At 46.4% G+C, this 22,500-nt stretch overlaps 1 protein-coding gene across 2 annotated transcripts in view; it reads right to left on the minus strand.

Annotated features, from left to right (window-relative positions):
* The window catches only part of ANKRD11 (ankyrin repeat domain containing 11), a 282,262-nt gene that overhangs the window by 109,807 nt on the left and 149,955 nt on the right, over positions 1 to 22,500 (minus strand). For both annotated transcript variants that reach the window (XM_068259483.1, XM_068259482.1), the window contains one exon: positions 163 to 304. In XM_068259483.1, the coding sequence (XP_068115584.1) occupies positions 163 to 249 (87 nt within the window). In that variant the 5' untranslated portion in view covers positions 250 to 304. The remainder of the gene's footprint in view (positions 1 to 162; positions 305 to 22,500) is intronic.

Below are 22,500 nucleotides of genomic sequence, written 5' to 3' on the forward strand. Positions count from 1 at the left end.
AGAACAACATTTACAAAAGAAACCTCAGGAAAAGCTCCATATACAAAACAACCTACAGTAACACTCAACTGCAACAACAATCTGATGCAAGAATTGAAGACGTGATAGGAGACAATGGCCGGCAGCCTCAGCCTTTCACTTGTCACTTAACAACATTCTTACCTTTTTCCCAGTTTGTTTCTCCACCATGTCGTAGCTGAGAGAGAATTCTTCTGGCTGTGGTGTTTTAGAACACCCACCCTTGGGCATCGTTTTGCCTTCCCTACTTGGCCTTCATTTAATCCCCTATCGCTTCGTCGTCAGCCTGAAAAGAAGAGAAAGGAGAATATTAGTAAAATCAAGCCATACAGCACAGAAAGCCCATCACATCCTGTCACTGGTCACTTGGCTAAGTCATCAGAATTAAGGCGCTGGAGTTCAGGGACAGAGGCCACACTTCCTCAGCTGTCATTGACCCCTCACTGATAACCTGCCTGTAGGGTCAGCTCAGAAAAACCAGACTTCACAAACAGATCTCATCTCCAGAAAGGCCCAACCAATGGAAATGTCCAGCCAACACAGTATGTCAAAGGCAAGCCTGGTGGGGCGACAACAGTTAAGTGGTCTGGGAAAACAAGACTCCTGGGGGAAACAAATGTCACAGAGTGCAAGGCCAAGTGCCACAGCCAGGGGGGAACAAAGTTCAGTGTGCAATCCACAAACCACATCACAGGAGGGTGGAAGCATCAGAATCAGAAAGAATTTATTCGCCAAGCGTGCCAAGCTTTTGGCTTTCTCTGTAATTATCAGATGTGGATAGAAGAACTACATATTTCAACAAAAACTACTTTCAAAGCAAATAAGTCACAGCACTAACCAGAGAAAATAAACCAACATTTGTGAAAGAGGAGCTGTCAGCCATACTCGCTCAGAAAAAAAAAATGAAAAACATTTGCACTGTCCCAAATATACTGCAACCAGGGACACTTACTTTAAGAAATTGTTGGGACTATTCCCAGATTTTCTCACATTAGAAGAGGAGAGAAAAACATATCTTACTGGGAGAAGAGGAATCCACAGTGACAATCACTGCACACTATGTCACAGCATGCCACAGACAGAGGAGCAGAACGGAACTGTAAACCTAAAAAATTTCCACAGACTGCTTAGCCATTGTCCCCCCTACCCCACTCCCCTTCCATGTCCCCCTTTTCCCCTTGCTTTGGCAATACCTGTAATGAATCTTGGTCATGCCAATAAAGCCATCTTTGATTTGACTTTGATTTGATAAATACTTGCTCTACTTACATATGTATTACACTGTCCATGTTTTGATTTTAGTGAAAAAGAAAATCCTTAGCATTTCCTATTTTAACTGTGGTTAATTTGAAGCCAATCATGATGTCATTTCCTCTTCAACTCTCCTCTGCCCGATTGTGTAAGCATTGATCGCACTCCACTATAGAAAGTGCATTGTCTCTGCATGAGAAATATTGGCCAATCAGAGAGGAACAGAGGTGTGGGAGGGGAAAACAGGAGGGAAAGAGGCTTCAGCCAATCAGGCTGCATTAAAGTGGACCCAAATTAAAGAGGATCTGTAACATGAAAAGATCCCCTGGGCGGTACTCACCTCGGGTGGGGGAAGCCTCCGGATCCTAATGAGGCTTCCCACGCCGTCCTCCATCCGTCAGGGGTCTCGCTGCAGCCCTCCGTGGAGTCCGTGCAGCGGTCCGTGCCTGCGCAGTAGAGCGGACCCGAATGAGATCGGGTATTTCCGTGTAGTTCGGAACGGAAAGTCGCCACAGCGCCCCCGCTGGAGCCAGCAAAGGTAAATATTGAACTGACAGTCGGCACAGTCGCCGGCTGTTCGGAGGGCTGCAGCGAGACCCCCGTGGGACAGAGGACGGCGTGGGAAGCCTCATTAGGATCCGGAGGCTTCCCCCACCCGAGGTGAGTACCCCCCAGGGGATCTTTTTAATGTTACAGAGTCTCTTTAAAATTACAAGATTTCAGAAATAAAATCTATTTTTGTAACTTATAAATAGCAGCCTTTTTTCAGCTGCATGATGACAAATATAAAATATTTTACATTTATTGGAGGAACCTCTCCCTTCCTTTCATATTGCCGGGACAGAATCTGTCAGACTGGTGGAGGAGATAAACAAAACACAGGCTGCTACTGATGATGTCACAGGGGAGGTGATCTCAGCTTGTGTGAGATTTCACATAGACAGCGCCCCTATGAGGGAGGGTAGCTGATGACAAACACACCCATAATCCTACTACCTCCTACAAAGCTGCCATCTGTATAACCCTAGTAATGGAAAGAGATGGGTGAAAAGCATGCACTGAAATGCTCATAGGCTTGAAGGAGTGTTTATCTTTGTATGTGTCAAAGTGGTGCAACTAAATATTTGAATTAAAAAAAAATGTTTGGTTTGGGTCCGCTTTAAGACTGAATGGGAATTAGAGAAGCAAAAAAAGGCCAACCCAGCATGCTCTGCAACTTCCTTTTTGTGTACCAAATTTGGTGCGAGTCAGGTAAACTGGGGAATGATCATTTATCAAGAAGAAAAGTAATAGTGATTTTAACTTTTGGATTGCCTGATTAGCATCCTTATTACTTGTATACCAGATAAAAATAAAGAATGGATTTTAGATTTTATGCCCGACAGTTACACTTTAAATGAAACGCCACATTGATGAACAAACACTCCCGGGAGGGGGTTCTCTACTCTGAAGTTGCATATAAGTACATAAAAAGAAAACACAAAACACGAAAATCTGAATATGAAGTCTGACATGTATTATGCACTTCCTTCTAAACGTTGCTAGTTGCCTGGCTGTCCCTGCTGCGCCTGTGATGTACAGCTGCACAATTACTGTCGGATAGCGTACTGGTAAGGCTGTTGCCTTTGATGTCCCATTTGATCCCTTGACCAGGGTTTGAATCCCAGCTCAAGGCACTACGTAAAATTCCAAGGAGTCCTTGGGCAAGGCTCCCTAATAATCTAGGGCGCTTGTGGAGTGTGCCCCAAGTGGCTGCAGCCCTGAAGTGCTTTTATTCTGCCAGGAGAAAAGTGCAATATAAAATGTTCTTATCTTGCCTGGAGGGACCAGGACTCTATCCCTAGAGCGACAGTTCCGGACCAAGTTCTGTACAGATGTGTAGATATCTTAAAGGGTAGCAACGTATTGTGTTGCTATGGACAGGGTAGAGGGAAAACCATGAGGCACAGAGTGGGACAGGAGATGAGGAGGACGACAGTGACCTTATTAACACCAACAGTCAAAGCAGAACTAAAGCAAAGAAAAAAAAAACAGGACAGCAGAGTCACACAAGATTGATCCTCATAGTAGTGACAGTGCTCAGGTCAGTAAGGCTTGGCTGGTGAGAGCTGCAGCACACAATGACACAGTAAAGGCCCAGCAGTGATCTCAGGGAACAAGGCCCAGAATAAAAATCACAGGTTGATGATGTAATCAGACCTGAAGTGCAGTCTGGAGTCAGGAAATGAGAGCTCATGGCATTCCTGTGGACGTTTCTGCCAAAACCAAAAGGACGATCATAAATTTTCACTTCTAAACTACTCCGGTCACAGAAAATTCCTCCCTACCCACACACACACACACACACACACACACACACACACACACACACACACACACACACACACACACACACACACACACACACACACACACACACACACACACACACACACACACACACACACACACCCACACACCCACACACACACACACACACCCACACACCCACACACACACACACACACCCACACACCCACACACACACACACCCACCCACCCACACACACACACACACACCCACCCACCCACACACCCACACACACACCCACACACACACCCACACACACACCCACACACACACCCACACACACACCCACACACACACACACACACACACACACACACACACACACACACACACACACACACACACACACACACACTGTACACACACACACACTGTACACACACACACACTGTACACACACACACACACACACACACACACACACACACACACACACACAGGATTGCTATAAGGCAGGGTACACAACCGCCACATAAACACCTTCAGCTACATGGCCGGCTTGTCACAATGCAGAAATTCTTACGGTAAACTGACGGACAGATTTAGTTCCTTTTAAACAAAAGCACATTGCCTAGCAGTCCTGCTGATCCTGTGTCTCCAATACCTTTAGCTATAGACCCTGAACAAACATGTAACAGATCAGATGTGACTGAAGTCAGACTGGATTAGCTGCATGCTTGTTTCAGGTGTGTGATTCAGCCACTACTACAGCCAAAGAGATCAGCAGGACTGCCAGGCAAATAGTACTGTCTGAAAAGAAATATGGAAGCCTCCACATCGTTCTCAGTTAAGGCATACTTTAAAAGACAACTATAAAAAGGAAAAGAGAAAAAAAAATAAGCAGTTAAAATCTGAGACTTTTTTTTTTTTTTTTTATTTAAAAAGGGAAACTTCTGCCTAAACAAACACTGTCATAAAGTTACATTAGTTATGTTAATTAAAATAGATAGGTAATATAATCTGTTACCCACCCTGTTTTAAAAGAACAGGAAAATGTTTGTGATTTCATGGGAGCAGCCATCTTTTTCATGGGGGCAGCCATCTTTTTCATTGGGGCAGCCATCTTTTTGGTTGAAAGGAGGTGACAGGGAGCATGAGACACAGTTCCAACTGTCCTGTGTCCTGATCTCCCCTCTCAGCTGCGCGTGCTACGCTTCAAATCTCAAATTTACAATTAAAAAAAAAAAAAATTGCACCAAAAGAGCAGAACGAGATCATCATCAGAACGAGAACATCAGAAATCCCATCATGCTTTGCACAGCATCAGGAGAAAAATGCCCGGGCAGTTTTCTTCTGTGCAGGTAAAAATGAGGCTTTGGTAAGAAAAACAAGGTTCTGATACTGCGAAACTTAAAGAAACACCAAGACTTTTCAGTTCTGCTGAGTAGATTTTTAGTCTGCAGGAGTGTTTGGAACTTGAGCATAGGAAGTGGAATTGCATGTTCCCTCAAAAATTGCCTTCCTGCATGTGAGAGTGAACGTTGGCTCCACTAACTTAGTAAGTTAAAACCTGCACAGCTAGGAGGATAATTTTTTGGCTTTTCTAAGCACATTTTAACACCGGGTCAAACCTTTCTTCCACTCTTCCCGTGCAGATCCTTACTTGCACAGCACTGAGGGACATGCCAGTGAGCCAACTATACCATAGCCTCCCACCTACCCAAACACCACAGCCCAGGGGCGGAAAGACGAACTGGAACCAGCTAAATCAAATCCTGACCACAGGACGACATCTGGACTCCGTTATTAAAAGCCAAACACTACAGTAATGAAAGGTCCAAAAACGGCTGCAACTTCATGGAGAATTACTCTGTGACCTGAATTCCTAAATATTTTACATGGTCCTGTGTGAGCATCAGAGAAAGTGATAGAGATTGGTGATACAGTGAGAGTTTTCTGCAGAGAAAAGGGAGAATTTGCACACCACTGTACAAAAATAATATAATCACAACTCCCAAGTATTGCTTAGAATCACATACTGCAACATGCATAGAGAATAAAGGGTGGCATGTAATCACTGCTGCATACGTGTTTCCTAAACACAGGAATTGAGGTATATCAGTGGGAAAACCAATTATTTAGCCCAGAAGGTAGGGACAGGCAGAGGTTTACTGCGGTCTGTGCTAATGGCTGAACTTTTTTGTATTGTTGCTGCTAAAAAACTTTAACAATGTCACAAAACAGCAACAAAACATTCTACTACATAAAAGTCATAACTGAGTGGTTTCTGTTCTCAACGGAGTACACATCTTCTCTACAGACCCACCCAACAACTCATTCACTAAGTGCCTGTGTTCTTACCGATCATGGTTTCACTAAAGAGACTGATGTACAACATTTATAGCATCAGTGTTCTCCCCAGGCTCTTTTGGCTCTGCATTACCCCGGTTGTGCCCCACCTGGCTACTTTTTATGCCACCTGGCTGGAATAAAATTCAGGGGGGGGTGGGGGGGGGCCGACACTGCATATTCCAACAGGGTTGTGAGGTCGGAGTCGAGAAGTCGTAATTTTGGGTACCTGGAGTCGGTGGTTTCATTAACAGAGGACTCTGAGTTGGGTGATTTTTGCACCGACTCCACAGTCCTGTATTCCAAAGAGAAATCACATCTATCAACCGATGCTTTGGTTCAATAGGATTAAAAGAAGAAAAAAAACAAACAAACTGCATAGGCCACACTACCCTCACTCTACATCCTCCATAGCAATTCCAGCGCCCCACCGCTCTGCATTCTCGCCAGCCTCCAACACCCCGTCATTCTGATTCCTCCAAGGAAACACCCTACCACTATGTATCCTCCAAGCCTCATGCTCTATTGTGCACCACCCAAGGTAAACCCATCCGCTGTGCATCCCCCCAATCTATACCTATACCACGCATCTCTCACAGTTAATGAAAAGCTATTCCTGGAGGAGGACAGAGCGATACAGGAGGTGTTGGGGAAAGTGCTCGCATTGCACATCATACAGTCTTCAATCTGCGGTGACACTACAGCAGGAAACACTGGCGTCTTTCCAGTGATCGTTCTGCCTGACCTTGAACAAGCCACCACTTTGCAGCTCCTCTGTGCTGTATAATGAGCACAGTGACAGGACAGCAGGGAGGACATACTGGCAGTTTAAGCTCAAGCTGGTAGCACTTACCATGCAGACATCCAACGGGACAAGTTCTGTTTTTATGAAGCAGATACTGTGGTATCAGTGCAAGTTGCAAATGTACGACTACAGTCTACTCGGCCACGGCATGACAGATGTGGCATCAGCGCATTACATGTTTGCACAGAGACCAACGTGTGGATATGCCGCCACAGGGCAGCGCCCAGCCCCCACCCCCGCCCCCACAGGGCAGCGCACACGCCCCCAGCCTCCACAGGGCAGCGCACACGCCCCCAGCCTCCACAGGGCAGCGCACACGCCCCCAGCCTCCACAGGGCAGCGCACAGGCCCCCCAGCCTCCACAGGGCAGCGCACACGCCCCCAGCCTCCACAACAGCAAAACACTAACAGGACTCCGGTATAGGAGATGATTCTGGTTCTCAATCTCCTATCAAAAGCAAAATCTTAGCTGAGAACCACATGTGGCGGGTCACATCATCTACATTTCCCTATACAAATAACAGTATACTCAATTCAGTACACGGCCTTCCCAAACATTTTATGCTAAAAGGAGACCTGCTGAAAATGGTTTCACTTAAAGGAGCACGGTCATGACAATCTTACAATTGAAAACACAAGAAGTGAGTTTCTTCTAGAGTAAAATGAGCCATAAATGACTTATCCTATGCTGCTGCCACTTACAGTAGGTAGTAAAAATCGGAGAGAACCGCCAGGTTTTGAACTAGCATATCTCCTCAGGGGGATTCTCAGAGTTTTCTTTATTTTCAAAATCACTTTGTGAATAGCAGTTGCTCCGTCCTGTCGGTAATGTCAGATTTCTACTACCGACTGTAACACCAACATAGGAGAAAAGTGATCTATGGCTAATTCTACTCTAGAAGAAGCAGGTTTCTTATTTGTACGAGTGTACATATTTTACATTTTAAGATTTTTGCGACCGTGGCACATTTTATAAAATGAATCCTGTATAGTGTGTTTATTAAAGCAATGCGCACCCCTCCACCCTTCAGTCACACCAACCCTCAAGTGAAGCCGCTAGCGAGGACTATACTGGGATATTAATCCGGTTTGCGTTGGCAGCATCTACATTAGTCTGATTTCATTTGCATTTTCTGCAAAGGAAACTGCATTTAGGGCTGGTGCACACCGAGCGGCTTTATCAGCGTTTCTGCAGCCGCTTGCGGCTGCGGATCCGCTTGGTCAATGTATCTCAATGGGGTGGTGCACACCAGAGCAGGAGGCGTTTTGCAGAAACAAATCCTCCCGGGGTGAGGCATTTTTTGTATTGCGGATGCGTTTCTGCCTCAATGTTGAGTATAGGAAAAACGCAAACCGCTCTGAAAAACGGCACTTCAGAGCGGTTTTGCAGGCGTTTTTGTTACAGAAGCTGTTCAGTAACAGCTTTACTGTAACAATATATGAAATGTACTATACTGAAATCCGCTGCAGCAATCCGCAAAACGCTAGCAAAACGCCATAGAAAAATAAGAAAAAGCGTTTCAAAATCTGCTAGCATTTTGCGGATCTGCTAGCGGTTTTTGGTGTGCACCGGGCCTTAAACTGAGCACCAATGTTATTCAATGGGCTACTTTACATGCAGAAAAAAGGTAACAGCAGTACAGCAGTGTGTGCATTCTCTATATTAAATCACATTAACTGCTATGAAAAAATACACTGTGCAGAAAATGCATACAGAAAACCAACAGACAAGTGTGAAAACCAGACAAGTTAATTGGCTCCCCCCTAAACTGGCCCTAGACTACAATAAATACATAGACATGTGACTAGGGTAGGGATTAGATCATGAGCCTCTGGGGGACAGTTATGTGACAAGACAATATACTCTGTACAACGCTGCGGAAGATGTCAGCGCTATATAAACACCTAATAATAATAATAATAATAGCTACCTAAAATATAAAAGGAAAGGTTACAGCCTTCTATCACTAATGTTGCCCCTCATTGACCACAATAGTTAAGACTCTGGAGGTCAAGAGGTCAGAAGTTTAAAGTCAGCAATAAAAACCCAACAGCTTCTGAACCCTTTCCACACAAAGCAAGGAATAGAGGAAAGCTGTCGGAGTTTCAGCAGAGACTTGCTGGCAACAGCTGAAAGCAAATATCCCAGAGCCAACATTTATTCCTGCACTTGACTGCTGAGAAAATCGAACTAAGACTTCTGTCCTGTCTACATTATGTTCAGTAATGAGAGAACCTAAGCAGGGTTTGTGAGTGCTGGTATAAAGTCAGCCGTTATACAGGGATCACTCTCCACCTTTATAAAGGCTGAGACCTCTGAGCCACTCAGAAGGCATCCAGCTTCTCTCGAGCTCAGAGCTGCACGGTGAGTGAGGAGCTCATCTCAGCCAATCCCAGGGGAGCAGCCAGACACAGCTTGTCCCATTTTCCTCCATCACGGTCTGTCATTATGGGGAGGGGAATTGCAAGGGATCAGCGCAGCTCTACCCTCCTGGCAGCCACTGCATACAGCAAGACAGCATGCACATAACACCTGCTTCCTGCAAATGTGTTACTAAACCACGCAACAATATTTCATACAGAAACCTGAAGAAAACAAGCCTTGCATATATCATGTTGAGATGACATTGCAGGCCAGAAGCAGTACAGACATCGCTAGCCTGCAGACAGCACAGGACTGACATCATGCAGCAGGGCGAGTGGGTAGAAGGAGGTTCTTGGCCATAGCGATTGGCCAGGTCTGATTACCGGTCAAAGGGGTGGGGGGCTGCTGTACACAGGGTCCTTATCAGCCGCATCTGCAAAGTTTTATCTAGCATATGTACAGTTTAAGAAGATAGATTAAGAAGAACTGCAGTAAAAACAACAATGGATAGAATTCCTTTACCTTTAAACAATATGCACTCAAATTATTTAGTCCGGGTTTGCCCATTGTAAAATCTTTCCTCTGTGATTTATATTTTTAATTTACCCCTGGTGGTGACCTTTTTGGTTATGTCAGGTGATCTCTGAGGAATGTTTGTTTACTAGGAGTTCTATGCACAGAGGGAGATATTACTTGCATGGCAGTTGTAAACTGCTGTCATTTCCCACAATGCAATGAGGTTCACAGACCGGAAATGGCCACGGCCCTGACACTACACTGTGGGAGGGGTTTCACCACAATAGCCATACAGACTCCCCTGATGATCCATTTGAGAAAAGGAAAAGATTTCTCATGGGAAGGGGGGTATTAGCTACTGATTGGGATGAAGCTCAATCCTGGGTTAAAGATCCTTCTTAAAGGAGTCCTCAGGCAATTTAAATTGCAGCCGATTTACTCACCTGGATCTTCCTCCAGCTCCATACGCAGCCGCCGGGCCGGGCTCCCCGCACGGTGCAGAGGCTGACCTCGAGGTCGTCCGTGCGCCTGCATGAAGCGCCGCTGTCAATCAAGCCCACATTGTATGCGGCGTACTGCACAGGAAACTGCTATTTGCGGTTTCGGGCTATCAAGCCCTTTATTAAATTGCAGTCTGTCATTGCAGCCCTGCTTTAAATGAAAGCGCTGTAAGTCACTTAAGGTGGTGCCGACCCATTTGTGTATCTGGACTCTGTGCACCCCTCGAGGCACAGGGGTAGGGGTCTTGGCACACCGATTTATTCATTGGGTGTTCTTTCTCTTTGCATTGTTATTACAAGGTAGACTCCACCCATGGGAGAAGCAAACATCTCCCCCCTCCCCTCGCTGCCATGTGCAGCACACCGAGGCACCATCTTCCACAGCCCGGCCTGATAGGGTGCTTCAGCAGAATGACACACGACAACATTACAGATAACAACAAGGTCACAATATGCTCCAGGAGACCACTCTGCAATAAGCCAGCCTATGTTCTCTCATACGGCAATATCAGAGTAACCCTGGGATGTGTGAGCTGTAATATACGCAACAGGACTATCATCACTCCATCCCAAAGACATCCTAATACTGCTCATATTTAAAGGGGAAGGGGGGGGAGAATGACACCACCACATGGCTGAAGCTTCCAGTAGAATCCCCCCTCCCCCATGCCAGATCTCAACTCCCTTAACATAATAGTGCAGCGATAGTGTAGTATCGCTAAGCTACCTGGCTGCTGGGAAGGGGGGGGAGGGCACAGAGAGAATGCAGGGTGTCAGGAGGTGAGGAAGGACATCAGTGCACCATGGTAACCACAAGCTTTTTGTAGATTGAAAAAGCACTTCTGTACCTTGAAAGTGGTGTGTCCTGCACAGTGACCGTGGGGAGCGCAAGATCCAAACAGCAGTAAGGCCCATTTCAGATGGGCGGCTGTGCGTTTGCAGAGCAGTTCAGCTTCGTGTCTGTCGCCCGTCAGTGCAGCTGAATTGCAGCGGTTGTACATCATGCGTGACACTGGGCAGTGTTAAGTCTGCGTGTGGCTGCGGCAGTGTCAGATCTCAGTTCATTGGGGGGGGGGGTGCCTGTACAGCACCGCTACCTCCTGTACTGTGTCGCTGCAGGAGAGCAGCTGACAGGCAGTGACTTCACCGACTGTCAGCTGCCTGTGTGAAGGTGCCCTTAATTCGCTGGGCAGCAGATTGCACGACTACTGGCGATGTGCAGTCAGAGTACAATTCTGCCTTTTAAAACTCCTGATATTATTGGATTCAGCTTCACAAGAGGAATTTCATAGACTGAATATGCATGCAAATCATCCTAAAATGATGCATTATGGGATTTACGTCAAGCTCATGTGAAGCTGAATACTTGGTAAAAGACTTTTAGGCCTCTTGCACACTACACGCAATTCCCATTTTTTTTTTTTAATACGATCCGATTTTTGATTCAGTTTTTAAAAAAGTACTGCATGCTGCTACTATTTTTAAATCCGAAAAAAAAAATCAGATCCTGTAAAAAATAAATAAAATCTAATAATCGGAATCGCATGGATTGTGCAAGAGGCCTTAAATGAGTGCTGTAGGGGGACAAAAACAAAAAACGTTGAACTTAGCTGGTGTTCTAATGGTCCCCCGCAGACGTCCTGTGCCCGCGCAGCCACTCACCGATGCTCTGGCCCCGCCTCCAGTTCACTTCAGAAATTTCTGACTTTAAAGTCTGAAAACCACTGCGCCTGCGTGGCCGTGTCCTCGTTCCCATCACCAGGAGTGTATTGTGAAGGCCCAGTACGGTTTGTGTCTGCGCAGTACGCTCCTGGTGACATCAGCGGGAGCGAGGACACGGCCGTGCAGGCGCAGCGGTTTTCAGACTTTAAAGTCAGAAATTCCTGAAGTGAACAGGAGGCGGGGCCGGAGCATCGATGAGCGGCTGCGCGGGGGCACAGGACGTCTGTGGTGGACCATTAGAAGACCAGCTAAGTTCAACTTTTTCCCCGACCCTCTACAGTACTCCTTTGAACAAGGAAAAATTTGTTTGGGGCTTTCAGATTCACCACTTAAAGTTGTTCCCATTACCTGCAAGTCACCTGGTCTCCCTGTAATGTAATTTGCAGCAATAGGCTCAATACAGCCTCTGCTCTCTACAGTGGGCAATCAAACTGAACCGGACTGAACCAACACACAAGGAGGCAACATACACTGCATATCTTTACATACACGGGGCACTCCTCCACTTGCAGCAGGTCTTCCCCCATCCCTGGCACAGGTCCGCTGTACCTCCATACATTACACACAATCACTAGGACATCTCTCTGCACGGCTTCTTCCCCACATTCTGCAGCCTGTTTTCAGGTTACAGACACACTGAACAGAACCAGGAGCCTCAGTAACTGCTTGCATCATCTGTCATACCCCACAGCCCTCATACTGAACAAGCTGCAATGCACTGTGTGCTCTGACACCTCTCATGGCCAGCATTGTGTTCTTCAGCAATTAGTGATTCACTAAATATTCTAGTCAGAGCTACTGTAGCCCAATCATAAATCAGGACTCTGCAATGCCTTCTGACTCACTCCCCTGGAACAAGCATGCAGATCAGAGGGACATAATTACAGCCAGGGAACTGGAATAATGTGTGACTGAGTGGGTGAGCGAGCGACTGTGTGTTGTTGCTGGACTGAGGTACAAACTCCACTATAAGCCTGGCTACTATCAGTAGGCATGTATAGCTGTGCCCTCTACTGAATATGAGACTATGATTGGGAGCACACCTTCCAGAACTGCATGCGTTTTACAATAGAGCACTCCTGAAAAAAACATGTGCAGCGTCCGGCAAAGATGTGCCATTTGTTGACGTGCGCTTCCAGCCTGAAAGAGGAACTTTAAACAAGGATTCAACTTCATTCCAATCAGTAACAGATATCCCCTTTGCCACAAGAAATCTTTTCCTTTTCCCAAATAGATCATTAGGGAGGTCTGTATGGCTGATATTGTGGTCAAACCCCTCCCACAGTGTGATGTCAGGACCAATATACTTGCGTATATAGCCAGGTATAAGTGCCTCCAGTATAGCTAGATAGGCATGGGTGCCCCAATATAGGCAGCCAGCTATGGGTGCTCCCCAGGATAGGCAGCTAGTAATAGGTACCCAGAGTATAGGTAGCCAGGAATAGGTGCCCCAGTGTAGGTAGCCAGGAATAGGTGCCCCCAGTGTAGGTAGCTAGGAATAGGTGCCCCAGTGTAGGTAGCCAGGAATAGGTGCCCCCAGTGTAGGTCGATAGTAAAAAGGCGCCCCCCAGTATAGATAGCCAGTTGGAGGGGAAAGGGGGACACAACAGCAGGCCCACAAACCGTGGTGGGGGTAATTATTCACATTGCCAGGATCCATCGCATGTACTACTAACTTCTTCCTGTTCCTGCGGTTCAGCTCACTGTAACAGCGTCCCTTAAGGTAAGTAGTACATGTGGCAATTGGTTTCTAGCAATGTGAGTATCAAGAGTAGCCCCGCTGCTGTGTCATTCCCCCCCAAACCGGAACAGATGATTCTAAGTGGTACGATTACCACGCACAATCAAACCCCAGTATACCGCGGCAACCCTAGTCCTGATATGGGGTACTGCATGGGTAAAGGTCAGAGATTGGCATATCCAGAGCTATACTTGCCACACCTGTAGATTTTACTGCATTGAAAACTAGGAAAACAAAATTTACAATAGTTTGAATATTTTAAATGATCAGAGAAATCACATGCAATTGTATCTCCCATAAAAGTCATCAGCCTTCAGTGGACAATTCATTGGAAGTGTAATGTATTAATTTATTAATACTGTGTATGTTAATATTATGTATGTGCATGTACGTGTAATATACTTTTTGGCCACAAGATGGCGATAGTGAACACTCTCCGTAATAGGAAGTGATCACTTTTTTTTTTTTTTTTTCAAACTTTATTAAACTTGTAACAATTTCCTGTTTTTGTGAATGGACATAGCCGCCGTTCGCGGTTACGTCCATTCACTCCAGGCACTGTGATTGGGTAGAGGACCGCTCGGTCCTCTTCCCCAATTACATAGCACGGAAACCCGACGGTAATGGCGGCGGTAGCGGCGTGGACACGTGCGGGGCGGCGGCGGGAACGTGCGACGTATTAAAACGTCATGTTGCTGTTAATAGGCTAAAGCATGACGTTTTATTACGTATGCTTGTCATTAAATAGTTGAGGAGCTGTCAGCTATACTATCTCAGAAAAAAACATATAAGTAGATAAATACTTGCGCTTCTTACATAACAGATGTATTGCTCGGTCCACGTTTTGATTTTAGCAATTTGTCTTCAGTAATAAAGAGAAAATCCTCCTTAGCATTTCCCATTTTAAAGAAACACTGAAGCCAGGCTAAATTCCCCTTTAACTTGTATTTATGTTCATCACTATATAACCCAAGCTAAACCCCCGCTATCCTGCGGCAAAACGAGGGGTTAATTCCCTCCCAAATCCCCCCTGCAAAATCCACGAGTTTTAGTCCTGGATTTTGCTGCTCATGGAGGCAGAGCTATGAGCTGCAGCTCTGCCTCCATGCGCGTCAATCTGCCCGCGGATCTCCGCCTCTCCCCCGCCCCTCTCTGTGAAGGAAGATTAAGAGGGGCGGGGGGAGGCGGCGATCAACGCGCGAAGAGGCAGAGCTACAGCCATAAGCTCTGCCTCAATCAGGAAGCACTCCCCAGGCACCACGGAGGGGATTTGGGGGGTATTAACCCCTCGTTTTGCCACGGGAGAGCAGTGTATTAGCTTGGGTTATAGTGATGAACATAACTACACGTTAAAAGGGAATTTAGAATCACTTCAGAGTCTCTAAGAGTGGCTACTTTGAAGCCAATCCTGTCGTCATTTCCTCCCTTACTCTCCTCTGCCTGATTTGCCCACCCTTCACTATAGAAAGTGCATTGTTAGAAAGCGTATTGTCTCAGCGTGAGAAATATTGGCCAATCCGAGAACAGAGGTGTGAGAGGGGAAAACAGGAGGGAAAGAGGCTTCAGCCAATCAGGCTGCATTAGTTAAATATGAGGGGGAAATAGAGAAGCAAAAAAGAAAACCCAGCATGCCCGGCAACTTCCTTTTTGTGTACCAAATTTTTAAGAGTCAGGTAAACTGGGGAATGATCATTTAACAAGGAAAGTAATAGGGATTTTAACTTTTGGATTGCCTGGTTAGCATCCTTATTGCTGGTTTACCAGATAAAAATAAAGAATGGATTCTTGATTTTATGCCTGACAGTTACATTTTAACATGGAATGGGCAGAACACTAAGGGTTAACAGGGAACATTTGTTTATTTCCTGGGCCCTTCCAACCACAACGGCTCCAGAGCAATGACCAACAAGGTGAGCGGAGTCTGGGAACCATCACACTAGGTTGCAGCAGTACAGAGCTACTATGAAGCACATGTGACCTGTGTCCAGTACAGGAAGAGCTCTCCCGACACTGCATCATTTATCTCTGGCATGTGCCTGAGAGTTCACCAGTCAGCATTTTGCCTCTGCATTCCAGCCGACAGGCTGAGCACAATGACTGCGTGTGGATGTCTGGCACATGGAGAGCTTTCAGTTTTATCTTTATGCAGTAGGCTGTATAATAGAGTCCCGATAGACAAGGAGACCAATGTTCAGGTTAGCCTGCAAAATAAAGTCTGGCGGCCGTCTGGGCCTGTGTGAAACATTCCGAGTGGGATTGCCGCTCCCTTGGCTACAGGTTATGGTGAATGAGATGCTAATAAGCCTGAGCCTCTTGTAAGAGATAATTATTATTTATCTATACACACACACCTTCTGCAGCGCTGTACAGCGTATATTGTCTTGTCACTGTCTGTAAGAGCGTATGAGAGATAACGGCGCTGGAGGCTTGGGCACAGGATACAGCCGGTATATGGCTGATCCTGCTGCTGCACAAGTCCCGGCTGTGTTAAATACTATTCCCCCTCCAGGCCGCCATGGATAGTAGGGAATGATACAATTCTGCTTCCAACAATTGCTGGAGGCCGAATTATTGTTTTCAAAGTAACTTCAGCTCAGTCTTCTGACGGCACTGAAGTTACTCTCTGTGCACCCAAGTCTCCTGCGCTGCATTCAGTGTTCCCCCTAAGAGGCTGAGATATGAAACGGAGACTCAGCACTGCAAGGCGAGAGAGCAACTACTAAGCCACCGTACTGCCAATAATGCAAGTTGTATGCCGCTTGGAATTGGGCCAATCAAAATCAAGCATTTGACAAGGCCCATTTCCAAGCCGTATACAATTTGCAACACATTTGAACGCAAGTTGGAATTAACTTTGTCCAACTAACAAAAACAAAAAGTTCAGACAATCAACATCACTTCCTTACCAGGTGAAGAAAAACAAAAATAAGGATTGTTCAGAAAGACTGCTTTACAATATCTCATACAGGATACGTTAGTCTGTGCATGGGGCAGGGAGCCCTCACTATGCTTGGTCTATTCCACCTGACAAGACTGGCTTCGAGGCCTGTGTGGATCTAATTTTTCAGACCCGCACCCGACCCCCACCAGCAACCCCGATACCCTCACACGACCCACAACCCGCTTTCTGGTGAATCTGGTACCTACACCTGACCCGCAGGCCTCCAGACCCGCAACTGACCTGCTTTTTCCATTTTATTATAAAGTATACATTGGTAGTCTCACTGGAATGCTGTAAAGTAAGTAAAACCTATTTTTATACACAAACCAAAGAAGTGTTTAACTTCTTAGGCCTCGTTCACATCATTAGCGCAGATGGCTGTGCGATTGGAACGCAACGCGTCCGATCGCACGCCATCTGCGCTCCTATGCGCTGCGCTGCAGATCCCATTCATTACAATGAATGGGATCTGCGCTGCGATTCCCAAAAATGCGTGCAGCACGCGATAGCGCAATCGCGCTGCCACGCAGCGCATATGATGGGAACGGTAGAAGGGCTGTCTATGCCCTTCTACCGTTCTTGCGTGTCGCACACTATACGCGCTGCCAAAATACGCACGGCAGCGCGTATAGTCTGAACGAGGCCTTAAAGTTTTGTCAGGTACAGATCGAGTGAAGAGAAGAGGGGTCCTCAACAACCCCGCGGACACAGGAGCTGTCAGGTATTGAAAAGCTGAAAATAAAAAAGTGTGTTTATTCTGCTGCGGTTACTCGAATGGCTATAGCTATTGGAGAACTGGTATAATTTTCACTATGAGATCCCTCAGAGCTCTTTAAAGTCTCATACACACACCCAACACACACAAATACTGTGCACGCAAGCTAATGACAAACTACACAACATGTCCACATCCAAAAACAACTAAGTTGTGCTAATGACTTGTACATGGGTAGCCAACCTGCATTTCCTGAACAGCAGTTGCAAAGTCTAACTGACAAAACAGTGTGCAAGTCGGTAGGAAGGCTGGCATCTTACCATTTTGGCAGTTAAACTGCTGTTCAGGAAATGTTGAAAAAAAAGAAAACCCTGAGAATCCCCCATGAGGAGATGGACTGGCCCAAAACCTGTCGGTTCTGTCAGATTTTAACTGCCTATTTTTTCCGCGATAGTGGTCCTGTAAGTGATAAAGATGCTAGTCCACCATTCAAAAAAAAAAAAAACTTTTACTGCTGTTATAGTTTGGAGTTATCACCTTGGCAGCACGGGCCCTTTGATAGTCATTGCCATTCAGTTGCATTCTGGGGGTTATTTTCTTTATCTAGAATACATTCCTTCTCTTCCCTTTATTTCCCTGCCTAGTGGAAACATGATCCTCTGCTCACTTGTGTTTACAAGCAAGGCTGAGGTGATTGTAGTAGGGGTGGATGAACACCCTGTAGAAAAAGTCACAGGAGACAAAAAACGGGAGCCCAGTAGTGCAATATGTCAATGACCACAATAAAAGAAAATAAATTAAAAGCACTACTCACAAAGGGAGGTTGCTTAGGGCAACCAACCACAGGAAGCAGGTGGAGACAATAAACCCGACTCCACTCGGGGTGGTCCTAGCCAGAACCGGAAGGATGGTCGCTCTCTTAGTGGAAAAAAGGGGACAGAGTCCACTGTGGGGACTCCACTGGTGGTCTGCCACCTCCCCTCGGACAGGATGTGTTCGGGGGTATACTTAGCACGTAAAAGGGAAAGAGGCGCCCTGATGTAATAAAAGCATCTAAAATCAGCTTAAAATCGAAAAGTGATATGAGGTAGCTTACCTCAATGACGAAACCTCTGTAGTTAATACAAGGGATTTTTTTTTTTTTTAGGGAGGCTCCCTATGCTAGATGATCTTTTCTATTTGGCACTTTTACTGGCCTGATGAAGTGGGCTGAGACCCGCGAAACGCGAAGGCTGAGGTGACTCAGCGATTGGAGGAGAAAAGAAAAAGTTAAGGGCAGAAATGACATCAGTATTTAGCCTCAAACTGTGGACAAAAGACATGGCTCCCACCAGGAACAGAATTCTCTATTTACTATATAAAATTCCCTGAAGTAAAAAACGTGGACAGTACAATACATGTGTTATGTAAGTAGATCAAGTATTTATCTACTGTATTTTTCAGACCATAAGACGCACCCAGATTTTGAGGACAAAAACAGGGGAAAAATATTTACTAAATCTGGTGCATCCATGGTGCAGGGGCGTCTTGCGGAGCTTTTCCCCCTCAAGCAGTTTCTATCTAAGGTACACTGCCCAGCTACACCAGCCCCTGCTGCCCCCCTCCAGCTTTACTAACTACCCTACACTTAGCCCTGCTGCCCCACCAGCTACGTCAACTACCCTACTCTAATCTCTGCTGCCTCACCAGCTATGCTAACTACCTACACTAATCCCTGCTGCCTCACCAGCTATGCTAACTACCTACACTAATCCCTGCTGCCTCACCAGCTAAACTAACTGCCCTACACTAATCCCTACTATCCAACCAGCTACACCACACTAACCTCTGCTGCCCCCCCCCCCCTCCCTCTACACTAATAACTGCAGCTGCACTAACCCTTGCTGCCACACCACCTACACTAACTACCAGAGCGGAAGCCCTCACCTATCCAACTGGTGCGCTCCCAGTCCTCCATCACCAACTCTGCCTCAAGCCAAGCGTTCGAGTCCTCCATCTTCTCCTCCAACTCCAGCTTTGTCCTCCACCAGTCACAGATGGCAGCATAAATACAGAGGCTCGCAGTCAACAAAAGGGGCTGATCAGCAAGGGGTTCCAGTGCACAGAGTGCAGGATGATCGGTGCAGAGCGTGCACAATGCACAGAGATTTCAGGTGCACTAGTGGAGCCATGCAGTGCTGCATTAGGGCATCGGCACGGCTGTATCCCCCGGGCTCGAGTGGTTGGAGGGAGTGCTGTAGTATTCCCGGGACCCATCGCAATCGAGTACATGCAGCAGTAGCGGCATCCAGAGCTCCACATGCTTGGTAGTAAACTGCTGAGTGTAATCAGAGAGACGCGCCGGAGTACATGGCTGGAGATTTTGAAGGAGGGCTGGGTCCTGATTCCAAGACAGGAATACTGCGAGGCAAGCTTATTTGAGTGACCTGAGCTGGCTTCCCGGGGGCGGTGACTTACAGCAGTGACGTGAGAAGGGACCCGAGCTGGGTCACCGATTCGCTGATCCCGAAGTAAGAGTACTGCTGAGCTGGGAGGCGGGCAGCCTGAACCCGAGGTTAGGATTGCAATGTCAGGGGAGCCGGTTCTGGGGAACCACGTGTCACCCAACATCACACAGTCTGTATGGGTGCCAGAGAGTAAGCCGGTCCTTGCGGTGCTGAAACCGGGCTTGTGACGAGCAGGAGCGCTTGAGCGTGATTGGCACCTTCCTGCGCCCATCACTAGAGTGCCGACAGCACCTCGGGCGGGCTCATCAGATAGTCTGCTTTGTCTCTCACTATTTGCCTGGGAGCATGGTACCGGGCGGTGACTGGAGTGGAGTAGACAGGATTCAGAGCGTGGCAGGCTAAATAAGGGCTTCCCAGAGGACACTGCTGACTTGCATTCGGACTATAAGACGCACACTATTCTCTTCCCCCCCCCTCCCCCCATTTTAGGGGGAGAAAAAGTGTGTCTTATAGTCCGAAAAACACAGTACTTATGTGTTTTTTTTCCCTGGCATAGTATGGCTAATCCTCCTGCTTTATAGGACAAACAAGGTGACATGCGACATGATGAGATAGTCATGTATGTACAGTGCCAAGCACACAAAAAACGATGCGGTTTTTTCTTTTTCTGCCTGAAAGAGTTAAACATTAGGTATGCAAGTGACAGTTTCTGTCTTGGTCGGGACTGGGTCAGGTTAGAACATAACTCTCACTGATAAGTAATTACAGCCATAAAACCCTTTTCTGTCAGTAAATTGCTTCTGAGAGGAGAAAGATATAAAAAGGGTCAATTCATAGATTTGAGCTCTGGCATAGTTCAATGAAGGTGTCAAAAAGCAGAGACAATGAAACAGTAAAAAACTTAAACACTTGATTTTAATGTAAAATAAGACTGTGGGTTATCAAAAAAAAAAAAAAAAAAAGTCATTTTTAGGACAAGGAGGATAGATACCAGGGCTGTGGAGTCGGTACAAAAATCTTCCGACTCAGACTCCTTAGTTTATGAAACCACGACTCCGACTCCAACTCCAACTCCAGGTACCCAAAATGGCCCAGACTCTGACTCCTTAGTCTAACACTTAACAGGGCTGTGGAATTTGTACAAAAATCACCCGACTCCTCAGTTTATGAGATCAACGACTCCGACTCCGGGTGCCCAAAATTGCCCCGACTCCGACTCCACAGCCCTGATAGATACAATTGATTTTCTCAGTTTATTACCTTGGATGTTCTTTAAAGAAAACCTGAACTGAAAATTAAAAAAGTCAAAACATACATACACACATCATACTTACCTTCCGTGTAGTCTACTTAATCGCTTTCTCCTCTCCCACGTCCTGTTTGTCCACTGTTATCGATGGAATTATCCCTCCATTACTGAAATATTGCCCACTTGAGCCATAGGGAAGCATGGACATTACCTTGCACATCAGTTGTCCTTTCAGCTATGATAAATAACTGACAGCAACTGATATATTTCAGTTCTGGCAAAATCTTGTCAGAAGTGGAAGGAATCATTGTTATGCTGTGCATACACTGCTCGTTTTATGCACCGGATCGAGCCAACGGCTCGATGCCGGCGCATCCCCGCTCGTCCGCGCGGATCGATTGCCGCTCGTCCATGCCAGCACTTCCTTATCACCACTCTATTCCCTGCCATTGTCCGCCGGCGGGGATCGAGCGGGCGGGAGTCGAGCAGCGTGATCGGGCCAGCTGAATATTATCAGCTGACCGGATCAGCTGGTCGATACACGGTACAGAAACGTACCGTGTATCCCCAGCATTAGAAGAAAATGGTGAGCTTCTCAGAGGAATTGATGGTAAGGAAAGTATGTAATATTAGTTTGCAGGTACATCATGTGTTTATTTTAAATGATTTGACTCAGGCTCAGTGCACACCGAGCGGATCTTGATGCGATCCGCCGGCTGCATCCGCCTGTGAAGCTGCTCGGGTAATGTATTTCAAGGCTGATGTGGCCGGCGGATCGCATGCAAAAGCTGCTCAGTTTGCACCCAGCCAGATATCGGCTCTCTGCTCCCAAAACCGCTAGCGCTTTGTGGATCTGCTAGCGGTTTTGGTGTGCACTGGGCCTTAATTCAGGTTCACTTTAATAAGAACAAAATGGATCCATAAAGGTAGAATTTACAGAAATAACAGGGTATGGTCAGATTGGGAGGAGCCATATTTGTTGGCTAGACAACCATAGTGATGCTCCTAAAAAGTCAGCCTGACAGTTGGACTTTTCCCAATCAAACAACCTTCCCTAAAACTGCTTCATGTTCCATTACTTAGGTTCATGCATGCTATGCCTACCACAGGGGGTGCTCTGGTTGGGATCACGGGGTACTTGTTGCAGTTTATTATAGTAAGCTGCGATATTTAGAGGTGGGGAGGAATTAAACACCAAACTACATTTTTTATTAATTCAAATAAACACATTGTAAAAAAACAGTCCTGCGCAATTAAGGAGTGCACCGTATGTGTTGTGTGTCAGTCACACTTCCTGCCCTCTCAGAAATCATGTGACTTTACAGCCCAGTATAAGCTTATACCAGCAGGTGATTACAGAATGGAGGCACACCACGTTCTGCCTGTTACACTGTGTGACGTTCTGCTTCACAGGAGGAAGGAGAACAGATTTTGGGAACTGAATGCATAAAAACATCTCCTGTACCTCTTTCATTAGATAGGAGCAGCTCACATTTCCTGCTAAATCCCTTCCAGCCAACTTGGAAGGTCAATGAGGCAATTTCTCCTGTACAAGCGATAGAGATCTGGGTTTAGTCTATGAATTCTAGAA

This window comes from Hyperolius riggenbachi, chromosome 11 (genome assembly GCF_040937935.1).
Source record: "Hyperolius riggenbachi isolate aHypRig1 chromosome 11, aHypRig1.pri, whole genome shotgun sequence".
Taxonomy (NCBI): domain Eukaryota; kingdom Metazoa; phylum Chordata; class Amphibia; order Anura; family Hyperoliidae; genus Hyperolius; species Hyperolius riggenbachi.